Genomic DNA, 26,016 nt, shown 5'->3' on the forward strand with positions numbered 1-26,016 from the left:
TAAAGAATCCACTCTTATTTTGGAGGATTTTCTTCTATATTTGTACATTGTGTCACAATTAACAGTCCTTCGAGGTAGAAGTATACCAAGCTTTATTGAGCATCACACTCATTCACGTACAGGTCATCTTGAAATTTTGTACAACTCTCGTCAGTAGTGCAACCCGTGCAATGATGAAAGAAAAAAAAATAAATCCAAGTGTTTTAAACTTCAGTAAAGCAGATCTGCCATGACGGCATTCAAAAACATGTATCTATAGATAGAGAGAGAGAGAGTGGACATTCAAGTTGAAACGACTTGCAAATAGAGAGCAGACCTTTTCAGTAAAGTCTCTCCCAGTTCTGTTCATCAGAATTTGTTTGCATCCTTTTACAAAGTGTACAAATGCACGTTGGTATGACACAAAGACTTCCTCCTTCCCATTGCTTTTGTTTCTTAATGCATCAATCGAGAACAGAGGAGCATACGCAGTAAATAACATGAACCAATCCACAGGATAAACGATACGCCGGAGCATACTGGGATAGAAAACATCTTAAATCATTATCGTCAGATAGGACAGCTCATGTATCCAGACTTTGGTCTGTCCCTTCCAGTGCAGGTTTAGTATAATGCAATATAGGACTGAGGAGGCAACAGAAGAGGTACACTATTCAACAGAAGCAGTCATCCATTTTAATCACAACTCGGCTCCAGACAGAAGAAGATTAAGAGGGATGGTTTCAAACATGTACTGTGAGGATACGCCACACAGTAATATTACTGAGTAGAGGTGTTTAAGGAGCATTTGAGTTCTGGTCATGCATTTCAGATACTGTGTAAAACTCTAAAGACTTTTGTTTTTCAGAGGGTCTTTTTATGAGTTTAACCCCTGAGCAGAATTCCTTTTAACAAAAAAAAAAAAATAAAATAAAAATAGGCAACAAAAACATCTGAGCAGAGCACAGTGCTGCTTGGTTTAAAAAAAATAAAAAAATAGAAAGAAATATGGTCTTCGTCAAGGATTTGACATTTCTCACAATTCCTTGGCTGCTTTACTGTATATGACTGTTGCGGTTAACATGTTTCCTGTCCTTTGAATGAGTTATTCAAGAGTGATTTAGTTTTAACTCCGAGATAAGTCGAGGTAAAGACCAAAGGTGGTTTTAACCTGCAACACAAAATAAAAAATAAAAAAATGTATATAATAGACTGGGGAGAAGGGAGCACAAACTCTTTAATGTGGGAACACTACGGCTCAACAAAAACAGCAGTAATGCCCCATATTTAAGCAGTATATAAACATTTAATAAATGGTTTGTAACACTGAAGTAGTTGTAAGTAGTGTGTATTTATGAGCAACTATAACTCCTGTATGAACACAAGACAAACTGCTGTCATAAGAGAAGTTACATTTGTCAAAATGTCGTTAAATCTGCTTACAACATTATAGTTCGTTAAACCATTTGAAAACTTTAAATAGGGAGATAGGAGAGACTGATTTGTGTCTCTTGTTAACACAAACATTACTCATTCTTCTATTTTCTTTGCCATTTAAATTCGTATCTTTGGGAAACATTTTCTAACGTCCACTCACTATAAATCAAAAATCACCAGACCAGCACACACTAAATCTTTCTCAAGTCCAAATCTGACTCGTCAGTGCTTTGTAAAAGGTGCCTGACCGGAGAAGCAGTTTGTGCCGATACAAAAGGCACATGTTACAAACTCCTGGCTCTAAAGGGACACTTCATTCCCAAATAGAAAATACATATTTTCACTCAGTGCTTTTTTTCAATCTTGATAGTAACGTCTGCCTTCTCCACAACATAAAAGGAACTAGATGGCAGTCGGCTCGTGGGGCTCCAAAAAAAACACACATTTGTAAAACTCAACAGTAATGTCTCTTTCCAGAAATCATGACCCGGTTTAGTCAGGATAATCTGGCCCTGGCTGTGAGCACGTAGGAACTATTTTCTTTCTACCGAAGTACACCGGCCAACTATATCACGGCGCAGAAGGAAGCGCGCTTATGGACGAGAGGCTCGTGTTCCTCGGCTGAGCTCTAACTGATACCGCTAGCTCACCTGAGCGCCAACGCTAAAGCTCAGCCGAGGGCATCTCGCACCATCAGGACCACGCGCCTCCAGTCCACCTTCCCTACTGCGCGGTGATACGGTTGGCAGGTGTAGCTCAGCCGATATCTCCAACACTGGACAACTCAAACCAAAACCATCCAGATTGATAAATAGCACTACAGGTAAGTGGACAAATACGTATTTTTGATTTCGGGGTGAACTGTCCCTTTAAAAAAAAAAAAAAAAAAAAGGATAGTTTCACAATTTTTCAATTCAGTCTTAAAACAATAGTTGTTAGGTTTTCATTTTGATTGCAGTCATTATTCCTAATGTTGACACTAGCTATTAAAAGATCCCTCACTAGGTTAGATATCTGGTGAAAAATATTGCTGATAGTTAAAAATAAGCCATCACAAAGAAATGAGGTAAAGTAGATCCCCCCCCCTATTCAGGAACAATGGATAGAGATAGAGGAAATCTACATAACAGAAAAAAAACTGACACATTGAGATTGCAAGAAGCTCTGATAAAAGAAAAGCTGGAGAAATGGATATTATTCAGGACCAAAATCAGCTAGGGACTAAGACTAATGCAGCTGCAGACAGCTAAAACTACGGAAAGGACAACTGATTTAGTTGACGAAACAGAGAGAACGGATAGACTAAAAATGTAACTCCCAAACAAACGTTTTTAGGTGTGATTGTATGTTTTTCTTTGTAGGTTTATTAATGTTGAAATCATCAATAAAAATCAAAGTGAAAAAATAAAAATAAAAAAAAGATTCCTTACTAAAGTGCTTTAAATGTAAGTGATGAGGGATAAAATCTACATTAGACAGAAGTTTATTTAAAGTTAATTTAAGGCTTCAGCAGTCTGAGTTGGACAGATCAGGTGGGTAAGTACCAAATTCTATTTTGGTTGCTGTCCATCCAGGAAACAAAGAGGGAATTTTGAATAGCCTCATATTAACTTCAGATACACTTTTGAATACATTGACACAAAAAGAGGGATTTTGTTCCTGATCACTTACATCGAAGGTGTATTAGGAAAGGATCTCTTAATGTCAAGTATGAACAGGATTAAATATTACAGCATGAAAAAAAAAAGTGTTTCAAATGTTTATATGTGCACCTGAATATTTGTACCAAGACTTGAAAAGACTGTGAACCTATCCTTTAATGGTACAACGTGGACAGAGAGGAACAAAGTGATGAAACTTGAAATGAAACAAACCAAAGAACTTTTGATTAATTTTGAGACGCATGTGCAAACAAACTGGTCTGTAATTAGGATGCAAGTGGATTCTGACCATAAAGACATTGTGTTTTGTTGTCTCATGAGTGAATACAACGGCTACAGAGAATCACAAAATCATCTGCACAGATCAGGATTCCTGTAGTTAACTGGACTGGCGTCCTGCATCACTTTTTCTACTTCAAACAACTAAATCTTTCTCCGTATCCGTGCCGAATCATGTCTGAGGAGTGATAAGCTAACACTTTTCTTCATATATTAATATGAGATCGTAGTTTAGCATTAAATGCCCATATTTTAATGAATTTGACTTATGAAGACATAGTGGTCTTTTGTCTCGTCCACCTTTGGTCTGACCCAAGAAAAAGTCTTTGCTTCATACCAGGTAGTTCAGACTAAACAGCTTAAAGCATGGGTGAGGAGTGGATAACTCAACAGCCACAGGCCGACAGGCCCTCTACATATCAAATCTGCCTCCATCATTACTATTATATTACAATTCTTTTCACTCTGAATGTCAGAGGACAAAACATCACCCGTCAAAATCTCTCTAGGTGAAAAAAAAGTGTCTCTGGAGATTTAAAAAAAGAAAAGAAAAAACACCTGAAATCTTTCCTCTGTACAACCACTGCTTTACATCTGAGAGTGTGGTGGTCACCTCAGACAATTTTGGGGGGTGGGGGGAGGGGGTGCAGAACAACAGACAGCGGTCCTGGAGTATGCAGTGCAGAGATAGAGACTCATGAGTCAGATCCCTTTAGTTTGGGATGTGAGCTTCGAGAAGGGATTCAACACGGTCCATCCCAAACTATGTGTTCGGTGCATGACTGAGACTTTGGGGATGAAGCTGCTGCAGTTTCTGCAGCTCCTGCACAGCGAGCTGCTGGCACTGGTCCGACGTCGAGAGCTTGTTACATAAAGGAGACACGCAGTTTGCTGGAATGATCAGTCCTGTGAAAGAAAGAAAGGGTTTAGATTGAACTAGGAGTCTGTACACGTTGCCTGTGAGACCAATGATGTGGACACTGAAAGCACACATTAAAAAAAGGGAAGAAGGGTTTGGACATTTTGGAAAATATGCTTTTTCCACTTTCTTGCGAGAGTTAGATGAGAAGATTGATACCACTCTTGTGTCCGTACAGTAAATATGAAGCTGGAAACCTCACAATGATGACAGGACAAGCCAAGAAATAGTCTGACACATAATGTCCCACAAAACCATCATGGTTGTCAACTTATTTTTGTACAGTTTCAACAAACAAGATATACTGCCTAAAGCTCGTAAATGAACAAGATGTAACATTTTAATTAATGAGCTTTAGGCAGATTACAGGCTAGCTGTTATCCTGGCTCTGTCTCCAGTCTTTGAGTCTTTAACAGACACGTGAGAAATTAAATTATCTATTACCCGGAGAAGCTGCATGTGAGAAAGCAAATGTCCGAATCAATATGGCCTCGTGTCCGAAAGGGAACGTTAACGATTTAGGGGTACGATCAATCTTCTCATCCAACTTTCTGCAAGAAAGCAAGCGGTAGCAGGCCTTTGACTTACCAACTATTCTCTGTCCATCTTCTGTTCTGAGGCGGACAATCTGCACCTTCACATTGGTTCCACTGACTGGAGTCAGCACTTCCTCCAGCTCGTTCCACACACTGAGCACGGAGCCACACAGAACGTAGTACGACCGACACCGAAGGCCAACTTCACACTGAAGACCCACAGATGCTTTCTTACAGTTACCCCGCCTGCGGGCAGAAACAGATGTATTCTATGTTGACTTCTCAATGTTATCAGTGAGGCATACATATTAGCATTTGGTTTTTAAAAAGGATAAAGCTGTCGATATTCTAAATTTTTGTAATTATCAACAAATCCCATGAAAAGACCAAAACCCACCAAGCCTTCAGTACTTTGAATTTTCTAGCCTGTTTGTGATTTGCAATCTCAATTTGTTCCTACTGAAAATGTAAATCTTTTAAAAACAGGTCACAAATGTGATGTTTTATTTAAAAAAAAAAGGATCAAATACTTGTCTCAAACAGCCTCCCATTGTAATCAAATTAACAGGAGAAAATAGTGCATTTGTTGGGACTACTTCCAGCAGTAGATTAATCTACATTTGTTGCTCCGGTAGCAGGACAGTGTATAAGGGGTGTATCACGGAAAAATATTAAGACAGAAAAAGACTTTTAAACCTACATTGTGTAATTTTTTTTTTTTGTTGATTCTTAGTAACAAAGAAAATTTTGTTCTTTCACAAATATGTTCTCATTCATGTGTAATTACTAAAAAAACTAATCAAAGTATTCTCGTAAGCGTAGAATCTGCCATTCAGAATACATACGAGCGAGTCGCTCGAATGACGGCCGCCATGTAGCGCCTCCATCTTTAAATTACATTAGCCAAAGAGGGACATACCTCCGCATTTCTCCTTCTTACACATATTGGCAGCGCGACAAATGCCAGGGGGAGATTACTCGCCAGGGAAGCGAAAAAGAGAATTAAAACGACAACGCAACAAGACCAAAGTTAATATTGGAGAACAGCTAGAACAGCTGCCTATAAACAACAGAGATACTAAGAGATCATTTTGTGTTCGGCCACCGTAGGAGGAAGGGCTAGAAAGTAATATTCAGTTGGTTGTCATGTACAATTTCACCACTAGATGGGAGAAATTCTTACACAATGTGGCTTTAACAGATATGTAAAGTGCACATACCAATATGCATGAGCGCAGATCTTTGCTGACAACTTGTACTGGTCAGTCCAGTGCTGCTTGGCATCTTCTGACAAAACCTAACAGGGCAAAAAAATAAAAATAAAAATCACCACATGAAGCATTGATGGTTTTTCTTTTAGCAATCTTAATATAAAGAATGTTGTGTAACCTTTTTAAACTTCTTCTTGAGGTCTGCATAGGTCTCCAGTTTGAGCTGTCTGCCGGTGTTGGGCCTGTGAACCAGGAAGAGCCTCTTCTTGGTGTTCACCTCTTTGACCAGTATGGCTGTTTTCTTGTTGTTCCTCATCTGTAAACGAAACGCATACTTTAAAAAAAAGGAGGTACTCCACTGATTTTACATATGCAGATCTGTTTACTTGTCAGGGGCAGTACCAGTCAGCCTGTGAAAACAGTTTTACAGTATAAAGTCTTATGTGCCTCTGGAGAAACTTTGTCAAGTCTGACTACGCCGCTGCATTGCAAACTGGGGACGTGAAGTTTGAAAGACGTGGGCATACACCAGTCAGAGAGGGTCTGATGAAAGATGCCATTAAGTTGGATTATGGGAAATGTAGGCTCAAGTGTTCTTGGTCTCGGACCCATGCTAGGTAATAAAAGTCAGGAAACCTCTGCTACACCTATGCTGACCACTTTTTACAAATCTGTCCAACTTCATAGAAGTGCAGAAGTACCCATTTACAAAGTTAAGATGCTGTGCAGGCTACCACTGCACTCAAGTACCATATCTCAAGATGTGTGCAAAAAAAACACAAGAGAAACGGTTTACTTTCTCCTGAAATAACATTTCTGAATTATACATTTGGTTTGTTAATATGGTACAGCAACAGTACAGACAAACTAGTTTCCACTGATCACTACCTACTACCATTATTTGCGAAATTATCCAACCACTCAATGCTAGCAGATCAGTTTTTGCTGCTGGAGAAAGAGTCCTGTTGAATTTTGGTATGGCATACATAGGATTTTACCCTCTGTAATGTTTACCGTCTTTCCTTTATGTAGCGGGATGATCTTAATACATTTTTGTACTACCTTCAAGATGCAAATTTTCCTCTATCAAAAAAGTGGAGATAACATCGATACAGTCCAAAAGTTATCACAGGAAGAACATCAATTTAACCAGTCCAAAGGTTGCAGGGCTAATTTCTAAGTGAGAATCATCTTCTCATACCTGAACATAGAAACCATCATCTGGTCCATTCTGATCTGCCCAAGCATGCGTGGCTTCCTCCCACGACATCCCCCTCTCCACACTCACCTGTGAAGAGAGATACAAAGTCAGGTCACGTGACTGCGATCTAACCATATCCTTAAGAGGGGGAATGGTATATAAATATTTGTATGAACATACGGTGAAGAGTTCCACATGTCCTGATGTAGTGTAGCCCGGTGTTAGGAATTTCCTGCAGTCTACCTTCTTCACCTTCTCATCACCAGAGCCCAGATCTAACAGAGGACAGGAAGAGAATGATTTTATTACCTTTCAGATCCAATGAGGCGCTGAAATCCAACCTTCAGGGCAGACAGATGGTTATGACTCAACTGATTTCCTCCCTGAGGAAAGCGCTTTGAGGCAGTAGGCATCTTACTATGTTAAATTATTCAGTTTTGCTTAAATATGTTTGTGACAGACAGCTGTTGAAGGATAAAATAAAGGATGATGACCAGCTTACCGAGAATGCCCATGTCATATCTGCCGTTCTTCTTGGCTTCCTGAATAACTGCTGCCAACGTGTCAGAAAAGTACTGGAACAAGGCATTTTGCTGCTGGACCTCCATGCCCAAAATACGGTTCAGGAACTTCCCCATGTTGTTGTAATCTGCAGCAGTTAAAGTACATAAATGACAAATATGTGGAAATGCGCACAAAACTGTACATGCATCGCATAACATTTAACAGCAAGAATAGTTGCAAGGTCATTCATTTTAAGTTTTAAAATCACCTTTGTCCAGTGACATTGCCCCAGATCTGTCCTCCAAATTTATGAGGCCAACGCCTATTAATCCACTTTGAATTTCTACGGAAGGAAAATACCGTTGTTACTCATAGCCACACGAGAAGAACCATCAATTAAAAAATAAAATACAGAAATCAATAAGATAATAATAATAATTATAAAATAATAATTACACAGACATCTAGGGGTAAACCAGTTAGGTAGATAGGTAAATACATTCATTACTATGTTTGGAATAGGACATAAATCAAAGTACCTTTGAAGAAATCACCTTTAAAGTTAGAGGGCGGAGACACTAATGGAGAATCAAGCTTAACAATTGACTTCATCACAATTTCCAGAGCGTTTCTGCCGTACTGTAACAAAGATAAACGTGAGTGAGTCACAGGTAACTAAAGACACTGATAAGAACTTCTGAGACCAATGCTTAATGTTCTTACTTTGTTGTCAAAATTAAACCTGCTGAGATCTCGAGTTTCTGTTGCTCTTCTGTCCCCGTGAGTGAGAGCACCCTGTTACAAAGATTAAAAGTTGATATTTAATATAAATAAATAGTGTTAAGTACCTTTTCACAAATAAAAATAATTAAAAAAAAAGTAAAAAAAGAAAGTTTAGACGTTCTATTAGTCCTTACCAGGCTTTCTAGTCTTTTGGCAACGATGGATGCAAATCTCTGCTCTCCTGCAAGCTCTGATATGAGGAAGACGTATTCTGGAGCTGTGACCTGGTTCGACCTGTGAGTTCTCCCTGTGACCAAACAACAGAGAAGAGTATTAAACCACAGTCTTATTCCATTTATGAAAAAAGTACAACTTTCAAGCCCAAATTGACACTTTGTCAGGTACAAGAGGACCAGTTTTGAATAATTGTCATTAGGTTTGTTTGTGCCTTCATAGTGAGATTAATATCCACTGACCGAACTGCTGTATAGCTCTGTCTGCACTCCACGGTAGCTCTAGTGTCATGTGGACTCTCCGCCGCTGGTTCTTCACTCGACGATCGGCCTGTAGGGAAATACCTGAGCTGGCAGCTTCCGAGATGATGGCTATGTTCTGGTTAACAAAAAAAGAAAGACAATTTTTTAATTAACCACAAGCTAATTAAATTTCTCGATTAACTGGCCCCAAAGTAAATACTGTGCAGTACAACACTCGTGGAGCAAAAGAAACTCGTTTGTCTCAGCTAATTTTGTGCAGTTTAAACAAACTCTGGTGTGTCAAGTTTGGCTTAATTTGGTCTGGTGTGAAAACTGTCAACCAAACTCTGCGGTGGACTAAAGCCTTGTGGTGTTTTTTGCTCAACGAGATGTTGCTGTATTCTCCTAAACACCAGGGGGTGTTTAAACTGTCTGGGCAAGGAGACTCCACCTCCGCTGGAACGCAGGTCGAAGGTGGCAGCGAAGCCAGGTGTGAGCCATCCGCAGTGGGCTGCCTGATATAGTGGCATCAGTATTAAAGTGAGACAGTTTCATAACTAGTTCATGAGTAGTGTAATTTGTGACACTGCAACATGTATTTGTATCTATTCTATCCCGTTTTTATTTTCTACCTCTTGCTGAAATATGCTGTAGCAATAAAGTTGCCTTGCCATACAACCTCAGCCTGTCAGTCAGTCACCAGGGCATAGTGACCACTGCTGTGCCTGTCTGAGGAAGCGTCACCGCACCACGACCGCTTTCGCCATTAATATTATATTGCAGCGACGCCATCTACGTGGAGTTTTAAAAAGTGTAACCACACTCGCAACCACTTTAGCGGCATTGCAGTGAGTCACCGACTTAAACTGCCGAGGCAACTTAGTTTCGCCGCGTCTGCACCACAGCTCTGCGTGTGTGTCGGAGCTCCGCTCTCTGTCAACATGCAGAGAGGACAGATAAGCTTGGACTTACACGCTTCTCAGGTACTGAAATTTGGCAACGTTTGATGTAGCGTGAATCGGTCGGTACCCAAAAAAGTTGGTGTGAACGCACCTCAAGTCCTGACTAAGTTATTAAAGCAGCAAACCTCTAACTAGTTTTTGGGTTACATGTTTGTTACATCTTCCCCCATTTTGAAACTAACTTTGCCTTTACCTTCTCTCCATCCATGAACCTTTGCTTCTCTGTGAGATTGAGGATTTCTACCGGGACATCCAGCTCAGAGCGCGATTCATATGTGATGGTGCCATCGTCATTGCTGACCACACGACCTTTGCGTCCAGTCATCTGAAACACAGTTGAAGAAAAAGTGAAGGGAGTTAAGATACAAATCAAATGGTGATCCAGATTTAAAAAGAAACACAAACTAAAAACAAAAAAGAAACCAAAGACACCAGCCACAAATGTTTATACCTCGGCTACGTTCTCTGGTCCTCCCAGTTCATCTATCAGCTCGTCCAGAGTGTTGGGAGGTAGATCCTCAGCTAGTTCCTCAAGTTTTTCCAGCAGATCTTTCTTCATTTTCTGGGCATGTTCCACTGCATCCTGACTTGTTAGACAGCTATCCTGACTCTCTGCCTTGACTTATGAACAAGTAAAAACAAGGCATTCATTAATCCTCAGAAGGCTGAATCGGAGTGCTGTAATCCTGCTGTGCCACGTGGTATCGGGCTTACCTATGGCCGGTGTGCTGGCGGGAATAACGGGGGCAGTGAAAGCCGGCCTGGTGGAGCCCAGCCCAGAGGCTAGCAAGGCACTTTGAATGGAGTCTGGATCAATACTCTTCTTTCTCTTTTTCTTTTTCTTCTCTTTCCCTTTCTTTGGTTCCTTTCTGATGAGCCATGGGTCTAAAACAAAAAAGACATAACCGTTTCCTGTAAACACTGAATTGGATATAAAGAGGTCTTAATTCCAGGTCCTGGTCCAGAGCTCAGAGTCCCAGTAAGAGTCTGAGGTCTGGTCCACAGCTCAGACGGGAATTGTTGATGTTTTTGTTATTAGCGAACTACAATAGAAGAAGCAACTGCTGCCTGTTCAGACAGATGAGAACTTTGTGCGTTTTTTAGGATCAATTTCAGAAAATATTTATTCTGGTTCATTATAAAAAATATTTCCTTCCTGGCTGGTTTTATTTTTTGTTTCCTCTTAAAGAACTGATTGACAACATTGATTAGCTCCAGATGTTAAAAGGAAACCAGTTTTCCACCAAGCTTCTGTTTGTCTTGTTGTCTTCTGATATGGTTTTGTTTTTGGTTATTTATTTGGTGATTATTATTTTGCTTGTTTTTGCTCATTCATTTTTGACCTTCAGGGTTTTAAGAAGGAAACCGAGCACTGAAGTGAATAAAAACTCTTCCACAGCCGCGCTCAGAAGTCTCACCATCTTCCTCATCGCCATCGGACTCGTCTCGGAATGGGTTGAAGTCGTCGTCTTCGTCCCCTGAGCTGACAGATTTGAAGCTGTCGTCACTGTCTTTACCAGACTCTCCGTCCGACTCCTCCGACTGGCTCTCCTCCGAGCTGGTACCCGACAAACCACCGTGCTTGCGAGGCTTCTTTTTCTGCTGCTTTTTTATCTCCGAACCTGGTGAGATGATCAGATTATAATGGGGAAAAAATTATAAACATCAAAAAGGTGATTAAACTGCCCATAAACTCCATTCACGAGAATCAAGACAACGCATTTTTTTTAAGACAAGCCAGCGGTTACTTCATGGATTTTCTGAGAAGGCCACTTCAGTTTTAAAATCAGTATACCTTAAAAATAATAACTACCTTTTCTTTTCTTGCCCTTCGGTTCTGGTTGTGCTGCAGTGTCACTGGGAGAGGGGGTCTTCTTAGTTGGGAGGTCGATACCAAGAAGGCTGTAAAGCTTCTGTCTGTCAGGAGCCGGAAAGTGCTTCTCAACCAGGGACTGCAGCACACCTCTACAACAACAACAAAAAATGTCAGTACAGTGAGATACATACATTATTCCGTTTCAAATTGTGTGGGAAAAATCATCTTTAGTCGGTCCGTACTTTGCAGTTGACACAAAGTCATTGAGCTCCCCTCCTCCTTCCTCCAAGGCCTCAAGTGTTCTTGCTTCTCCAGTGGACTGAAGGCCGATCACCACACACTGCAGGAAAAATGTGAATAATGTTAGAAGAGGCAGCACGTTAACCATTTCAGGAATTCATCAAGTAGCTTTTGTCTGGCAAAGTATTAATCTCTTGTTTTGCAGTGTTGACCTGAGTGTCTTTGGCTAGTTTAGATCATAAGTCATACAGTAGCCTCTGTGATCTCCAGGGGTTTTCTGATTTCAGGTGGTTGTACAAATTTGAGATCATAAAATTGAGATCGTAATCTAAATTTAAGTAATTGTACAGCCCAAACTTTTTACTTTATTAGTCTCACCTTTCCATTTTGGACCTCCTCTCGGGCCAGCTGAACCACTCTGCGGACTTTGGAGGCAATGCACAGGTATTTGAAGAACCTCTGGTGGGCAGACCAGAATTGGCCCCACATGGACTTTTTCATGCGTTGCTCTGCATCCATCAGGTTCGCTGCCTGCTGGAACTTCTCACGTGCTGTCACCCACTGGGAGAAGCAGGAGAGCATAATGAAGTCTAGTTATAAACCGCAAAAACAAAGCATCGCAGCAACGTGTTTAAAATGCATTTCTATACACTTATACCCCTTTCACACATAAATGGCTCAATCAGGGTTATAACCAGGTCGACTGTGTGTGAATGGGGTAACCCTCAATCTACTCAGCTTTGCGACCCAGGTAGCGAGGTGGGTTTAATCAGGGTAGACTAGGGTCGATTTCAATATGAATTGTGCATGACCTGAGTCGCTAGCAGCCAGGGCGGGACAAATTACGTGATTGGTTGGAAATGACAGCGGAGTAGTCGTCACAGGTCGCCGGCTACGTTCGCTGAACACTTTGTTAAAACAACAACAACATAAATTTTATCTCACTGAGATTTATGCAGAGTTTTCACCATACACTGTCTATAACTAGGATTTTCACAGGCAGCTTAGTTCTGCTGGTATACAGCTGGACTGGAGTATGTGATGTTAGCGGTTCACTGAATATGATGTGAAAGCCCCGCCCATTTCTAGCACTTAAGTTAATTGTTATGCATTGCTCCCGGGTTGACCCAGGTGAGCTCTGAATTGTCATGACCAGGGATATACCCATGTAGTAGGGCTGCTCAAATTATGGAAAAAAATTTAATCACGATTATTTCGGTCAATATTGAAATCACGATAATTGAACACGATTAGTTGACTTCTGGAAAGATGTTGCAATTATTGAACTTAAAAAACAGTGGGAAAAGTTAAATAAATCAACAGAAAAAAAAAAAAAAACACATACAACTGTGAAATTTGTCTTAGTACTTGTCCTATTTAAACTTAATTTTTTTATTCAGAACACAAGAGAAAATAGGAGTTCACTTGCAAAACGTAATGAGCTAAATAATTGTATTTCTAGATTATTCTGTTTTTGTGATCATTGGGAGCCGAAATCATAATCACGATTACATTTCGATTAATTGCTCAGCCCTACCACGTAGACTGGTTTGGTTTGAATTTCCAAAAGGAGGGTTGAACCCTGATCAGACAACCCTAGCCCAACCCTGGTAGGTAGTGTGAAAGGAGTATTATTCTTGTACTTACCAGCCTCACAGATTTGTTGTACATGTTGATGTATTTCTGAGTCAGGGGAACCTCCTCGATCTTAAAAGTCACCCCTGTAAAACTCAGCTGCCTTGCAATGTACATGCCCCTCAGTTTCATGTCCATAGCTACGATCTCCATGGCGCCAACACCTCTGAAATTGCGGGGAGAAAAACATGTTGAATGTTTAGACATGTCCAACCCGCTCTAAAGTCCATTTGCTTTTCTTTTGTGGTCACCTGCAAAAACAGAAACTTACCTTCGTTCAACAGCTTGGATAAAGTTGGCAAATTCTCTGAAGGGTGTTTTATGCCCCCAGATGCCCAGACGATTCATATAGGCCATATTTCGCGGTTCAGAGGCACCTAAATTGAAACCGTATATTTTTTGAACTGCACAAATTCCAACACCTCCACCCAAGTTCACACTGCAAATTCATTCAAAAAGATCATTTCCACTGATTGTGTCCACTAACCTGTAGCACTTGCATATACAACCCGAGCCTTGGGAAGTTTGTTCTGCAGTTCCAACACTGCAAGCCCAGTTTTTGTTGGTTTGGATGATCCAATTGGACATACATTTTTGGCTTTGTGACACTCGTCATAAACAATCTAAAGACATTGGGTTAAGGAAAGTCATTACAAAGCCATTCTAAAAAAGAAGATTGTCTAAAAATGATTGTTTTAATCACTTTTATAGAGTTTGGACCACAAAATTACTTCAGTTTTGTACACACACACAAAAAAAAAGGACATAGTAACATCTATTCTACTAACTGATTGCAACTTGAAAAAGGATACAACTCCATCAAAGTCCTCCCCACACCAGTGGAGAAGCTGTTGAAATCTGGTCTTGTACTTCCCTCCTGATTGGCTCTCTCCTATCAAGGAAGAGTAGGTGGCGAATATCACACCTTTCTTCACACTCCCATTGTGTTTTGAGGAGATTTTGCCATATTTGAACTGAAAATATAAACATGTAATGGAGTCACACTTTGGTACCGTTCAGACCGGTTTTTAAAATGTGTCCCAATCACAGGTGGACAGCTTTAAGTACAGGTGTGAATGAACCCAGGATGCATTCACGACGCTTGGAGATCTGATCACTCAGACCAGATACCACAGACATTGGTTTACATGCATAGCAGTAACTGGGGTATGGTTTTACCGGGTTATGCCAGTTCTCTCCGTATACATGAGCTGGAAGAATGGGAAAAATGACGGACCAACTCTACCTCCGGTACAGTAGGTAGAGTTCCGCTCTGCCAACACACAACTGGCTTTTTCTTCCGGTTGACCTATGTCAAAATTAGTTAATGAAAATTAACTTAATGTTTCATTCACACAGTTGTCACAGCGTAGGAAAGCACAGTGCTCTCGCCAGACGACCGACAACTTCTCCAGCTCATTATATTCGCCCAGTGTCGGGTGGAATTAGCAAGCTAACTTTATTAACAGCCCCAGAGATGGACAATCTGTTTAGCCATCTCCCGGTGTCTGCTGCTGCCTCGGCCAGGAGTAACGTACAACAGATCGACCACGTGCTCTTTGCTGCCGATGGCCCGCTGATTCGTCCATCACTGTTTTGTTGTATGGTATTATAGCAACGACTAAGACTGACAGCTCTGACTGATTATTTCCTTAAAAAAAAAAACTCCAGCGGAGTGGGAAGGGGCAGTTTACACATGCGCAGACGCTCAACCTGATCATACCCGGTTAAGGTGAATACATGAAGGAATACCCCGGTTACTGAAGGAGTTCTCTACCTCTGTTAACCGGGTTAAGGGGTTTACAAGGCGTTTGAGAAATGGGGTAATGCTGTAAGCTGAAAATACGTTTTTTTTTTTTTAAACTGCATGTAATGTGTGAATCTTGTGTTTCGAATGTTTTTATCATACCTGGGGGCTGCCGGTATATGTACTTGAATTCACAAATATGTGGATATTACTATAGACATTCCTATTCTTACGTCACAGTGCCTGTTGTTGTTATTTAGAAGCCTGCCAGCCTGAGTGAGTGGTCAAAGGAGCTGCTGTTAAACTGTGGATAACACTTCATTTCCTTAAACTCCCAATTATTTCGTTATGAAGCTGCAAAATCAGGAAATGTTGGGTCTACTTTAGCAGTAACTTAACGACATGAAACCGTAAAATAAAGCATATATAGGCAGCGCTTTTACATCGGTCGTTGCAAATTCTGTAATAATTTTTCATTTCTGGTAAAGCGGAGAATTGAGATGTGATCACAAGTGGTCACTCAAAGACATATGGAGACACATTCTACTGCCAGGTGTGAACACGCGTACTTAAAGCTGTCCGCTTAATGAACCTCAGACATTATGAAACCAGGAAACACTTGTCACTAGTTTCATCTATGCATCATAAAAGCATCTTACCTTGTTCAGTGAGTGAACCTGGATGTTTTTGGCTCCTATGTCCTTTAAATCCCTTTCAGCATCATACTTCAAGTCGTTTGAGACACTAAACCTGAACAAAAGAGGAGGATATATAAGAATAGGTCTGTTAGCATAACTTTTATTAAAAAAATTTTTTTATAATTTATAATTGCCTGTGTTAAATATGATGTAAGGGATTTGGGGTATTTACCAAAGTGATCTTTTCCTGCCTAAAAGGTAATTCTCATAGATGATCCCTGCAATGGTGCGGCCTTTCCCAACACCAGCTCCATCTCCAATCAAATAGGCAGCTCGATCCCCGCTGGGGAGGAATGTCTCATGTTGCTGTGGTACACAGGAGAAAAATGCACAATTAAAACGAGTTAAGGCTCAGAGTTTTTTTTTTTTTTTTTTTAAAAAGAGACCGTATTTCAGTCAGTGACTATTGTTTCAGTCTGGTTTAAGACAACAAAAAGGTAGGACATTTTATAACAGATTTTTAATAAAACACTTTCAAGGTACAGATATAGCGGTAACTCAATACAAGTGCATAGTAGTGCAAGACTTACGTGAAATATTATAGGCGGTTTTAAAAATATGTATTTTAAGTTTTTTTTCCATTAATCTGTTGTTCACACAATCATTTACTTTTTATTTATTAACAAACGTTTTCATGTTATTTTTGTTTGTTTCTCGTGACAGAAAGATGTCAACGAATAGCTTTCGTCATAGTTTAAGTTTTCACAACGCTTACCTGAGCAGCATATGTTATGGCCTCCAGCTGCAGAGCAGACAGGGAGCCACGATCAATGACTTCTTCTGGGATGGACAGTCTGTACCACACCTCTGGAGGGTTCACACTGGACAGGGAACTGGTCTCCACCACAGGATCAGGATGCCGCAGGCCGATCTTTACTGCATTGACAAACTTACTGGTCAGTGGATCGAGCGTAAAGCAATAGCAGGCTGTATCAGAGTTTCCCATACATAGGTTACACTTGGGCGCCCCGCCCAGGTAGATGAAATCAGAATTCAGTCAATAAAGTCCGAACATTATTATAACGATGGAATTTTATAGCACACAAACCAGTTGCCTCCAGCCCCTTCCTCTTGTGAACTCGCCCGCCACATGCACGTCACAGCGTCAACAACAATTTACTTCATGCAAGGCTCAGAGTCGGGTTTACGTTCGTAGTAGCAAAGATTCTTTAAAGTAGCACGCTGCTTGTGAGGTTTCGTTCTGTGGGCTCAACTGTACTGATAAACCGTAAAAAAAAGCTGCGGCAACACCACTGTGAAAGCTCCCCGAACATCATTTCACAGTCTGGTCGTTCACCCTCTCCGTGAGGTCGTTGCTAACCGAGCCTTCAGTTCTCGTTCTCTCCATGCCCGTACCCATTAACTGGAACGTTAATTATGCACTCGAGCCAGGATAAAACACAACATTTTATTAAGTGTGCTGTAAAAGTTGCTGAGTTGTTAGTATGGACCTTTTTCACAGAAGACATTTTGACTTATCGTAGTAGGAAAAGCACAGCTGAAATTTGTAACCTTAACGATGGCTCAATTCCATCAAGTTTCCCAGTAAGATATTTCAGTGAGTCAGCATGCACAATACCAGGACCTCTCCTAAGTGGAATGCAGCCATCATTAATGGTTTAATACCAGGACCTCTCTAAGAGGAATGCAGCCATCATTAATGGTTTAATATCAGGACCTCTCTAAAGTGGAATGCAGCCATCATTAATGGTTTAATACCAGGACCTCTCCTAAGTGGAATGCAGCCATCAGTAATGGTTTAATACCAGGGCCTCTCTAAGTGGAATGCAGCCATCAGTAATGGTTTAATACCAGGGTCTCTCTAAGTGGAATGCAGCCATCAGTAATGGTTTAATACCAGGACCTTCTAAGTGGAATGCAGCCATCAGTAATGGTTTAATACCAGGGTCTCTCCTAAGTGAATGCAGCCATCAGTAATGGTTTAATACCAGGACCTCTCCTAAGTGGAATGCAGCCATCAGTAATGGTTTAATACCAGGGCCTCTCCTAAGTGGAATGCAGCCATCAGTAATGGTTTAATACCAGGGCCTCTCCTAATTGGAATGCAGCCATCATTAATGGTTTAATACCAGGGCCTCTCCTAAGTGGAATGCAGCCATCATTAATGGTTTAATACCAGGGCCTCCTAAGTGGAATGCAGCCATCATTAATGGTTTAATACCAGGGGTCTCTCCTAAGTGGAATGCAGCCATCAGTAATGGTTTAATACCAGGGCCTCTCCTAAGTGGAATGCAGCCATCATTAATGGTTTAATACCAGGGCCTCTCTAAGTGGAATGCAGCCATCATTAATGGTTTAATACCAGGGCCTCTCTTAAGTGGAATGCAGCCATCAGTAATGGTTTAATACAGGGCCTCTCTAAGTGGAATGCAGCCATCATTAATGGTTTAATACCAGGGCCTCTCTAAGTGGAATGCAGCCATCATTAATGGTTTAATACCAGGACCTCTCTTAAGTGGAATGCAGCCATCAGTAATGGTTTAATACCAGGGCTCTCCCTAAGTGGAATGCAGCCATCAGTAATGGTTTAATACCAGGGCCTCTCCTAAGTGGAATGCAGCCATCAGTAATGGTTTAATACCAGGACCTCTCCTAAGTGGAATGCAGCCATCAGTAATGGTTTAATACCAGGGTCTCTCCTAAGTGGAATGCAGCCATCAGTAATGGTTTTGAATACACCTGTGCTTTTCCTACTATGACATGTCAACATGTCTGCCGTGAAAAAGGTCTATGACAGAAATCTGTTCTGATGAGATCTTAATGAATGCAACACGGAAATGTATAGTCCAAAACAGTGTTTAACGTTATTAGGATCCCCAAAACAGAGATTAAAACACTTTAAAAAACCAATAATGATCTATAACAACCAAAATGAACAAGAATTGACTTTGGATAGCCTTAGTGTTAAATATGATTTAACAGGAGTTAGGAGGCGCACGCAGGGTTGAGATTATAATAACATTTTCTTTCTGTATGGATCATAGTATGGGTTTATGGTTAAGTTCTTCAGCTCTGGGTAACGTCAGGTACTTTGTCTTCTGAACCATACATTTTATTTGACAAACCAACCAGATTTAGTTGACAAAGCGCAGCTATACTTCATTGTTATCTTCTAGACTGTTTTTTTAAATATGTAAATAGTTATTTCTTTCTAAATTATCTTGTTATGTAGTCTGCAATCTGATGGCATGATGCAGCGCAGTCACATCCTACACCACAAGTTAATTCTCCACCTGTGTGAAACACGGTTGTATTTTCTATGATTTGGATGAGTGCCATCGATGAAGGGTGATACAGTGCACTGCTGTTATCATTTACTCCTGTCCAATTTTTTAGGCCTGAGGGTAGCAAAGCTCATCACTTGTTTTCAGAGTTGCTGTATCAATGCAGTAGTCATCGAATTAAATCGAATTTTGATAGCGATTAAAAAAACAATGTAATTGAGTAAACAATTGTTTGCACATTACGCTTTGCAAGTAAAGTAAAGTTTTATTTTGTCTTGGTGATCTGAATGGGGGGAAAAAGTTCAAACGGGAAAAGTATTAAGGGAAATTTCACAGTTCAAAGTGTTTTCACCGTTGATTTGTTTAACTGGTTTCCTGTTTCCCAACACAGCAGTCATACTTACATTTCATTGGCATGTACTCTGCATAAGTCTCCGCATGACCCAACTCGTCTTCCTCTTCCTCCTCAGGCTCATCCTCCTCCTTCATCCCTGGGATTTTCTGTCAACAGATTTACGTAACTATAAATACTGACTTGCCAATATTGCCTTTAACATACCAGCAACTTTGCCAACGTTCAACAGCTTTGTAAAATGAATATTATGATACTTACCAGAGAATGTGAGAAAGTTTGCATTTTAATGTCATCGTTGTTCCAGATCCTGATAGCATCTTTACCCAAAACTTCCTTCTTGATCCCATTGTTCATTTCACCTGAAACACCAAAAGACACCACCGTCGTTACCTCACGAGTTTCTCAAATACTGAACAGAGTTCATTTCAAAGTATTAAAACTTGGATCAACAGAAAATAATAGCGGCACCATAAATCTTTATAAAATCGCGATCTCAATTCACCCGTTCACGATTTAACTTTTAAATGACTTCTGATTTTTTTTTTTTTCTCCTTCAATTAATTTATTGAAAGCATTTGACATTTACATGTTTTAATTATGTAAAGACATGTTCAAAGGTCAGATAGAGCCTGTATCAGGGCCATATTTAGTTCAATGTGTTATACATCACTATTTTTGGTAGCCTACTGTACTTAAATGGCCAGTATGTACTTTATTTTCTTTATTCATTGAAGCCTCTATCTTTACAGGCTTGTGGTGATGAGCGATGTGCTATAGGTGCCAAAATAATCTCTGTTTGGTACTGCCAATTTGTTTCGTCATGGTTCATGTGTCCAATAAACATTACACTTCGTGAGAAAAAAATCCTGGCAGAGAATCGTGATTTCAATTCTAAGCTATAAAAAAATAAAAAATAAAAATAAAATCATGACTCATATTTTTCCCCAAATCGTGCAGGCCTAGCAGATAACTAGGTTATTCAAGCAAAGAATATCAAACATCAACTTGTTCAAGCTTCTTAATTGTGAGACTTTAAAGCTTTTTTGGTCAAATGTAAATCTAAATTTTAGTTTTTTCCCCCCACTACTTTCAGACATGTTTAGGACCAAATGATCAATGGATATAAAAACGGTCTTTAATGAAAATAATAGTTTGTTGCAGCCCTGGTGCATTTATTATTTAAAAAAACAAACATTTTCATTCATGTTTTGTGAAATGTGAATGGGAGAGGGCCTACAGGGCCTTGGGACTGTTATTTCATCTTATACACCTCTCCCCCTGCCCCCATTTCTACACTGTCCTGTCAAAGAAAGGCAAAAATGCCAAAATATATCTTAAAATAAATAAACAAATTGAGTTTTCACACAGACTAATTTTCACTTTTTTTGTGGTAAGTTTTTTCCTCTTAGGGGTAAACAGAGAAACTGTTTTGTTCTGCTATGATTTTAACCTGCGATACGAACTCCATACCATCAGGAATTAACACCAAACTCTACAGCTTTGTGGTCATTATTTTGGTTCTCCGGAGCTTACATGAACTGTTTTTATAACCTCTTTAAATATCTTATAAGCCTCTCCAAATGATTAAAATCATACATCACTTTCATGTTTGCTTATTGTTAATTAAAATGTAAAAGATACTTCTCAGCCCTTATCGGTAAAAAAACAAAAAAAACAATCTAATGCACATTAAAATAACATTAAATGACCTGTGGCTGTTGCCGTTGCTACTGGTGGAGCAATGTTAGGTGGAGGCTTTAGCTTCATGAGCTCCATCAGACTGTTGCCCTTGAGACCGGTGGTCTTCACATTGCCGGTCCTAAGGAGGTCTCTCAACTGAATCTGCTGAAAAAGAAAATGTATAATCAGCATAACCAAAAGAATTGCTTTTCTCTGTGTGGTTTTGTCATTTAAGAATTTTTTCAAAATTGATACCTGATCTCTGTTGGAAGGCACTACTGTGGATGCTGAAGGAGGAATACTCGAGGAAGGGTTCGAAGAACCTCGCAGGGCTGAATTAGTAACATGGACCACTTTGGTGACAGTTATGGTATGTTTGATAGGGTTTGTAACTGATTGTTTGGTCACAGCAGCTCCTAGCGATGGCAACTGATTCAGCTGATTTAAGACAAAGGTGGTGGTTGATGGCTGAGGTTTGTGCTGTTGGAGACATTAGGCAGAAAGAAATTTTGATTATAATACATACCACAAAACACCAGCTGTAACTTAACTATGTCTTCTAATTAGGGCTGTCAAAATTAACACGATAACTTAAAATTCCTTTTAACGCCACAACAAATTTTGATGCGGGATTAACGCACACACGTTCTGTGATATTGGCCTTGGGCGGCTCCGTAGTTTGGTAAATCATGAAGCCATTTAGCAATAATGTTGTGCGTGGATAGCAGAAACCGTTATTTGCTCCGTGATAACATCTGGCTTGCCAGACGGCGGATAGCTGGAGTGTACGGAGGTCATATGAGCATGGCGAGCTTAGTCTCTGAACTGGTGGACACGTTAATAGCCGAGCGAGGATTGTTCTATTGACAAGACTCAAGTTATTTGCATACCATCTATGCAAATTAAGTTACCACCGGAGTACTTCAAGTCTCAAATACCACTTGATCATTAAAATCTGGAAAAATATCCCTTTTAAAAGTACATTTATAACAGATAAAAATGGATGAATAATCGCGAGTGAACTAAATCATGCGATATAACATTTTAATAGATCGACAGCCCTACTTGTAATTAGTTAAGGGGACTTTAGGGAGCTCCTCTATAACCTTACCCTGATAGTAACTATAGGGACTGGAGCTGGAAGCTCAGTTCGAACACCTTCCGCTGACTCTGTCCCCACACCAACATCCAGGGCACTGATGGAGATAGACTGCAAGAGAATCAGAACATTAACATTTAGCTATGAAAACATTAATAAAATCACTCTTCCTTTAAAAGAACAAAGACCATCTTACTTGCTGGGTTGTAGAGGGCTGTGCAACATCCTGAGAATCAACATCAAATAGGCCAATATCATTCGGACAAATGCCACTCTCACTTAGGGCAGCGAGAAGTAAATCCTGTCCAGGATCCATCTGCAAGACAAATGTACACATAAACATGATTAAAAACCATGATAAAACTATACCAAACATGTTTAATAAGTATAACAGTAAGTAGATTAACCTGATACACAAAATACATTTGCATCAATTTTGATTATCAATGAAACGTGGTATTTAAGAGAACATTTGCAGATTCCGGCCTCTCAATTAAAGGATTTACAGCTTATTTTAATGGTTCCGATTGTAAAAAATAAATGTCTTGTCTGGCAAGAAAATGTAAAAATGTAAACTTTAAAATGCATGTTTACACATCAGGAGAGGGGTTTACGATCTCATGCCATTTTCATCAAACTCTATAAACTTTTAACAACATAATTTCAACACTTGGTTGTTAACCATAAGCACATCAATAATAATAGTTTAAAAAAAAAGAAGCCATGAGTGAAATAATGCAACAGTGCATGCTTACAGAAAGAAAACCAACACAGAAATGTGACCTCCAAAAAAGCATGAACCAAAAATCTCAAATGGAAATTAGGACCCACATGCACACATGTGATCCTACAGGGATGCAATATTAACTTCAAAGCCCAGTTTTTAAATGATAAACAAAACGGTATTACATGTTTACATTCAGTATAAAAAAAGATCAAACGTGTTAACTGTAACACACACTTTTTTTTTTACATCTAATGTAAGCAACATATTAACCGTATTAAATGTTCACCTCGCTGTATCTCCTCCTGCTGCGCACGCCGAAAAAGCTAAAACGAAACACTAAAACGCAACACTGACTCGAAATAACTAAATTCACTCAAAATCGAGATTTACGAGAGAAGAACAAGACTTAGCCATTACTAACAGCAACGTCTGCACGCAAGGACTACTTCCAAAGTGACCCAAAACAAGACACGTGTTTGCAATGCCCTGCTTTGGTACGTTCAACTTCCTGGTCCCTCTGACTCAAACGTAGCTTCCCCTCTCCCCGGACTCCTTGTTAGCTCCGCCGGTTAATCATTATTTACACAAACAAGCACAATGTATGACAAGACATAATGAGCGCTGCTACACTTAAGTGTTCAACATGGCTAATTTGGCACCAGCTTACCTTTGACTGACACGCTGTCGCACCAGCTAAACGGACTGGCTGGACCGGGATGACACGGCTTGACTGTGCTAACCGACGGCTAACTTTCACATTCATTTCAGCGACACCACACAGTGAAGTCACAAAGCCCTAATTTAACTATAGCTAAATGCAAGACATTGTAGAACTAACTGCATGTATGAAATAAATCTCACAGTCGTTATGTAACCACGGAGACTTGCTCACATTTGTCACTTATCTTTTAACCTTATCCCCGCTGTTTCCACATACTACGTAATACCGGTTATTTTGTCCTACACTGGGTTTAATGTTTTCCATTTAAAGTGCAGAATGTGAGGGGGAAAGCAGATGAATTATACATTACATTATAGTAAATAGAAAATATGTAAGCTGATTTCTGTATTTAAAAAAAAAAGAATAGCTTTTACAACAGCATGGTGAAGAGGTGCTGTAATCATATTGTCAACATAAAGCTAGCAGTTGTTTTTTAACATTATCAAAATTGTACATACTTGTTATTACAAAGAGCAACAGTTTTGGTAATTTATTAAACATACAGCTACATTAAAAGGGATAACGTTCTGATATCTTAAGTGGGGTTGTATTAGCTAGGTACTTATCTGTAGTCAGTGCAAATATAACGTTATAGAGTGCAATACGAATAATAAATACTAATAAACTAATGTACATAATGCCAGAAACGTGTATATATATATAGGTTAAGTGTAATAAATATAACCTGCCAAAACAGTAGACGGCTAATGGTGACAGTTATACAAAATAAACAGGTTGATAAGGTACATTTCGAAGCTAGCCTGTCGGTAAGCCAAATTGTTTTTTTTCCTAGGATGGAGAAGGCATGACCCGTCCTACTCTCCCTCTGAATGGCTAGCACTCACTGCCTGCTCTGGTTGGATTGGTTAGATTTAGACAAGAGGCGTGCGATTGGTTAAGGTAAGGAGAGTAAGCCAATCAGAGGCAGAGTAGGGCGGGACATGCCTTCGCCATCCTAGATATATATAAAAAAAATAATAATAGACGTTGGAAGGAGTTGCTGACAAAATTACGTTATATAGTTTTAGTTTACAAAAACACCACATTAACCTTGACTGTCGGTGTGTCCTTCCTCAACCTTTCCACCCACAGAAGCCGGGCTCGGCGGCGGGGTTAATAAGCTAACGGCACCCTCGCATTGTTGTGATGTTGTTCTGTGTCATTGCTGTCGCTAAGCTAACACTAGCAACGAGGAGTAAACGAAGACGAAGCTGTCACAAATCGAAATATAATACTTTCTTTGCGTGTCACCGCGCCACGAAAAGTTCACGTTTTTAATAACCGGGACGTTGGTGTGAGCCCTAACGTATGCCCACGCTGAAATCAACTTACTTGACAGTGTAACGGCCGCTCTTGGTTCCCGGTGGCGGCGCTCAGCAGATCGGCAGTTTGTTGTCCTCTTCGCTCCGCCGCACAGACGCCATCTTTTTTATCAAACGTTTAGCCGCATGCTGGTCACGTGACGTGCAGGCCCGTTTTCGCAGTCAAATTCCTCGCGCAGCGTCGATAAAAACGGCTCTCCGAGCTGCTGCCGGACGTCCACGCATCACAATAAACCGATAAAACCGAGAAAGTTAGCATTTCTAAAACGTTAGCACTAACGACAAACATAGCAGAGTCGACGAGCTAATACAGCATCACGTGACCCCGCGAGATCTTGAGAGGAAGTGACGATTCAAAAATGTCTTCTTCGTTCTTCCAGAGTCTTCTCTTCCTTTTTTAATATACACTTTATTTAAAGAACACAAGTTCATCAACAGTATGTACACACAGACCTGTCCAATACCAGAGGGGCATATAGAAAGAAGAAAAATAAAAGTATAAATAATAAAATACAAATCAGAATCATATTTATTACCAGAGTAACTTTGGGATTTTCCTTGGTGTATTTTGTGTATACAACAAACATATTAAAAAGGGAATAAACAATAAGGCAAAGTCAAAAACCTAAACACAGAATAGATAGGTCTAAATAAAAAGTATGTAAAAAAAAAAATACACTATAACAAAATAACAAATATGAACAATATAACTCTTAAGAAAGCAAAAGAAGGAAGACTGTACAGTACAGAGCAGGGTGTACTATAATATTGATCAGGGGATGTTCAGTAATAATAGTCCAGTCCAGGCACTTTTCCAAGACCAAACTGAACAAAATCTTTCCT

The 26,016-nt window shown here is 39.9% G+C and overlaps 1 protein-coding gene across 4 annotated transcripts; it reads right to left on the bottom strand.

The window, feature by feature from the left end:
* Positions 1-75: 75 nt before the first annotated feature.
* On the bottom strand, positions 76-25,503 carry sbno1 (strawberry notch homolog 1 (Drosophila)). 4 transcript variants are annotated; one of them, XM_039779113.1, is made up of 33 exons: positions 25,184-25,503; positions 22,600-22,719; positions 22,416-22,514; positions 21,560-21,784; positions 21,334-21,466; positions 19,883-19,983; positions 19,674-19,770; positions 16,740-16,900; positions 16,197-16,330; positions 15,986-16,076; positions 14,392-14,553; positions 14,067-14,202; positions 13,851-13,956; positions 13,592-13,745; positions 12,323-12,505; positions 11,947-12,044; positions 11,702-11,853; positions 11,307-11,510; positions 10,603-10,773; positions 10,340-10,509; positions 10,082-10,213; positions 8,927-9,062; positions 8,645-8,757; positions 8,451-8,522; positions 8,267-8,366; positions 7,996-8,070; positions 7,726-7,872; positions 7,404-7,498; positions 7,224-7,310; positions 6,201-6,338; positions 6,032-6,108; positions 4,864-5,057; positions 76-4,262 (listed from the first exon to the last, which is right to left on the bottom strand). In XM_039779113.1, exons 2-33 carry the CDS (start codon positions 22,717-22,719, stop codon positions 4,120-4,122), a joined length of 4,206 nt encoding a protein of 1,401 aa, XP_039635047.1. In that variant the 5' UTR covers positions 25,184-25,503; the 3' UTR covers positions 76-4,119. The 4 variants fall into 4 exon arrangements, with proteins under 4 accessions (XP_039635047.1, XP_039635048.1, XP_039635045.1 ...); XM_039779114.1 differs by having other exon boundaries at positions 8,282-8,366; positions 21,334-21,469; XM_039779111.1 differs by having other exon boundaries at positions 21,334-21,469.
* Between the last annotated feature and the right edge of the window lie 513 nt (positions 25,504-26,016).

This window comes from Perca fluviatilis, chromosome 17, assembly GCF_010015445.1.
Source record: "Perca fluviatilis chromosome 17, GENO_Pfluv_1.0, whole genome shotgun sequence".
In the NCBI taxonomy this organism is placed as follows: Eukaryota; Metazoa; Chordata; class Actinopteri; order Perciformes; family Percidae; genus Perca; species Perca fluviatilis.

What these genes read in the sequence shown, in the direction of transcription:
- sbno1 (XM_039779111.1), bottom strand. Translation starts at nt 22,719, where the DNA reads ATGGATCCTGGACAGGATTTACTTCTCGCTGCCCTAAGTGAGAGTGGC. An exon ending in GGCAGGAAAAGATCACTTTG is followed by an intron (nt 16,077 to 16,196) that starts GTAAATACCCCA and finishes TCTTTTGTTCAG; the next exon opens with GTTTAGTGTCTCAAACGACT. An exon ending in ATATGACATGGGCATTCTCG is followed by an intron (nt 7,499 to 7,725) that starts GTAAGCTGGTCA and finishes GTCCTCTGTTAG; the next exon opens with ATCTGGGCTCTGGTGATGAG.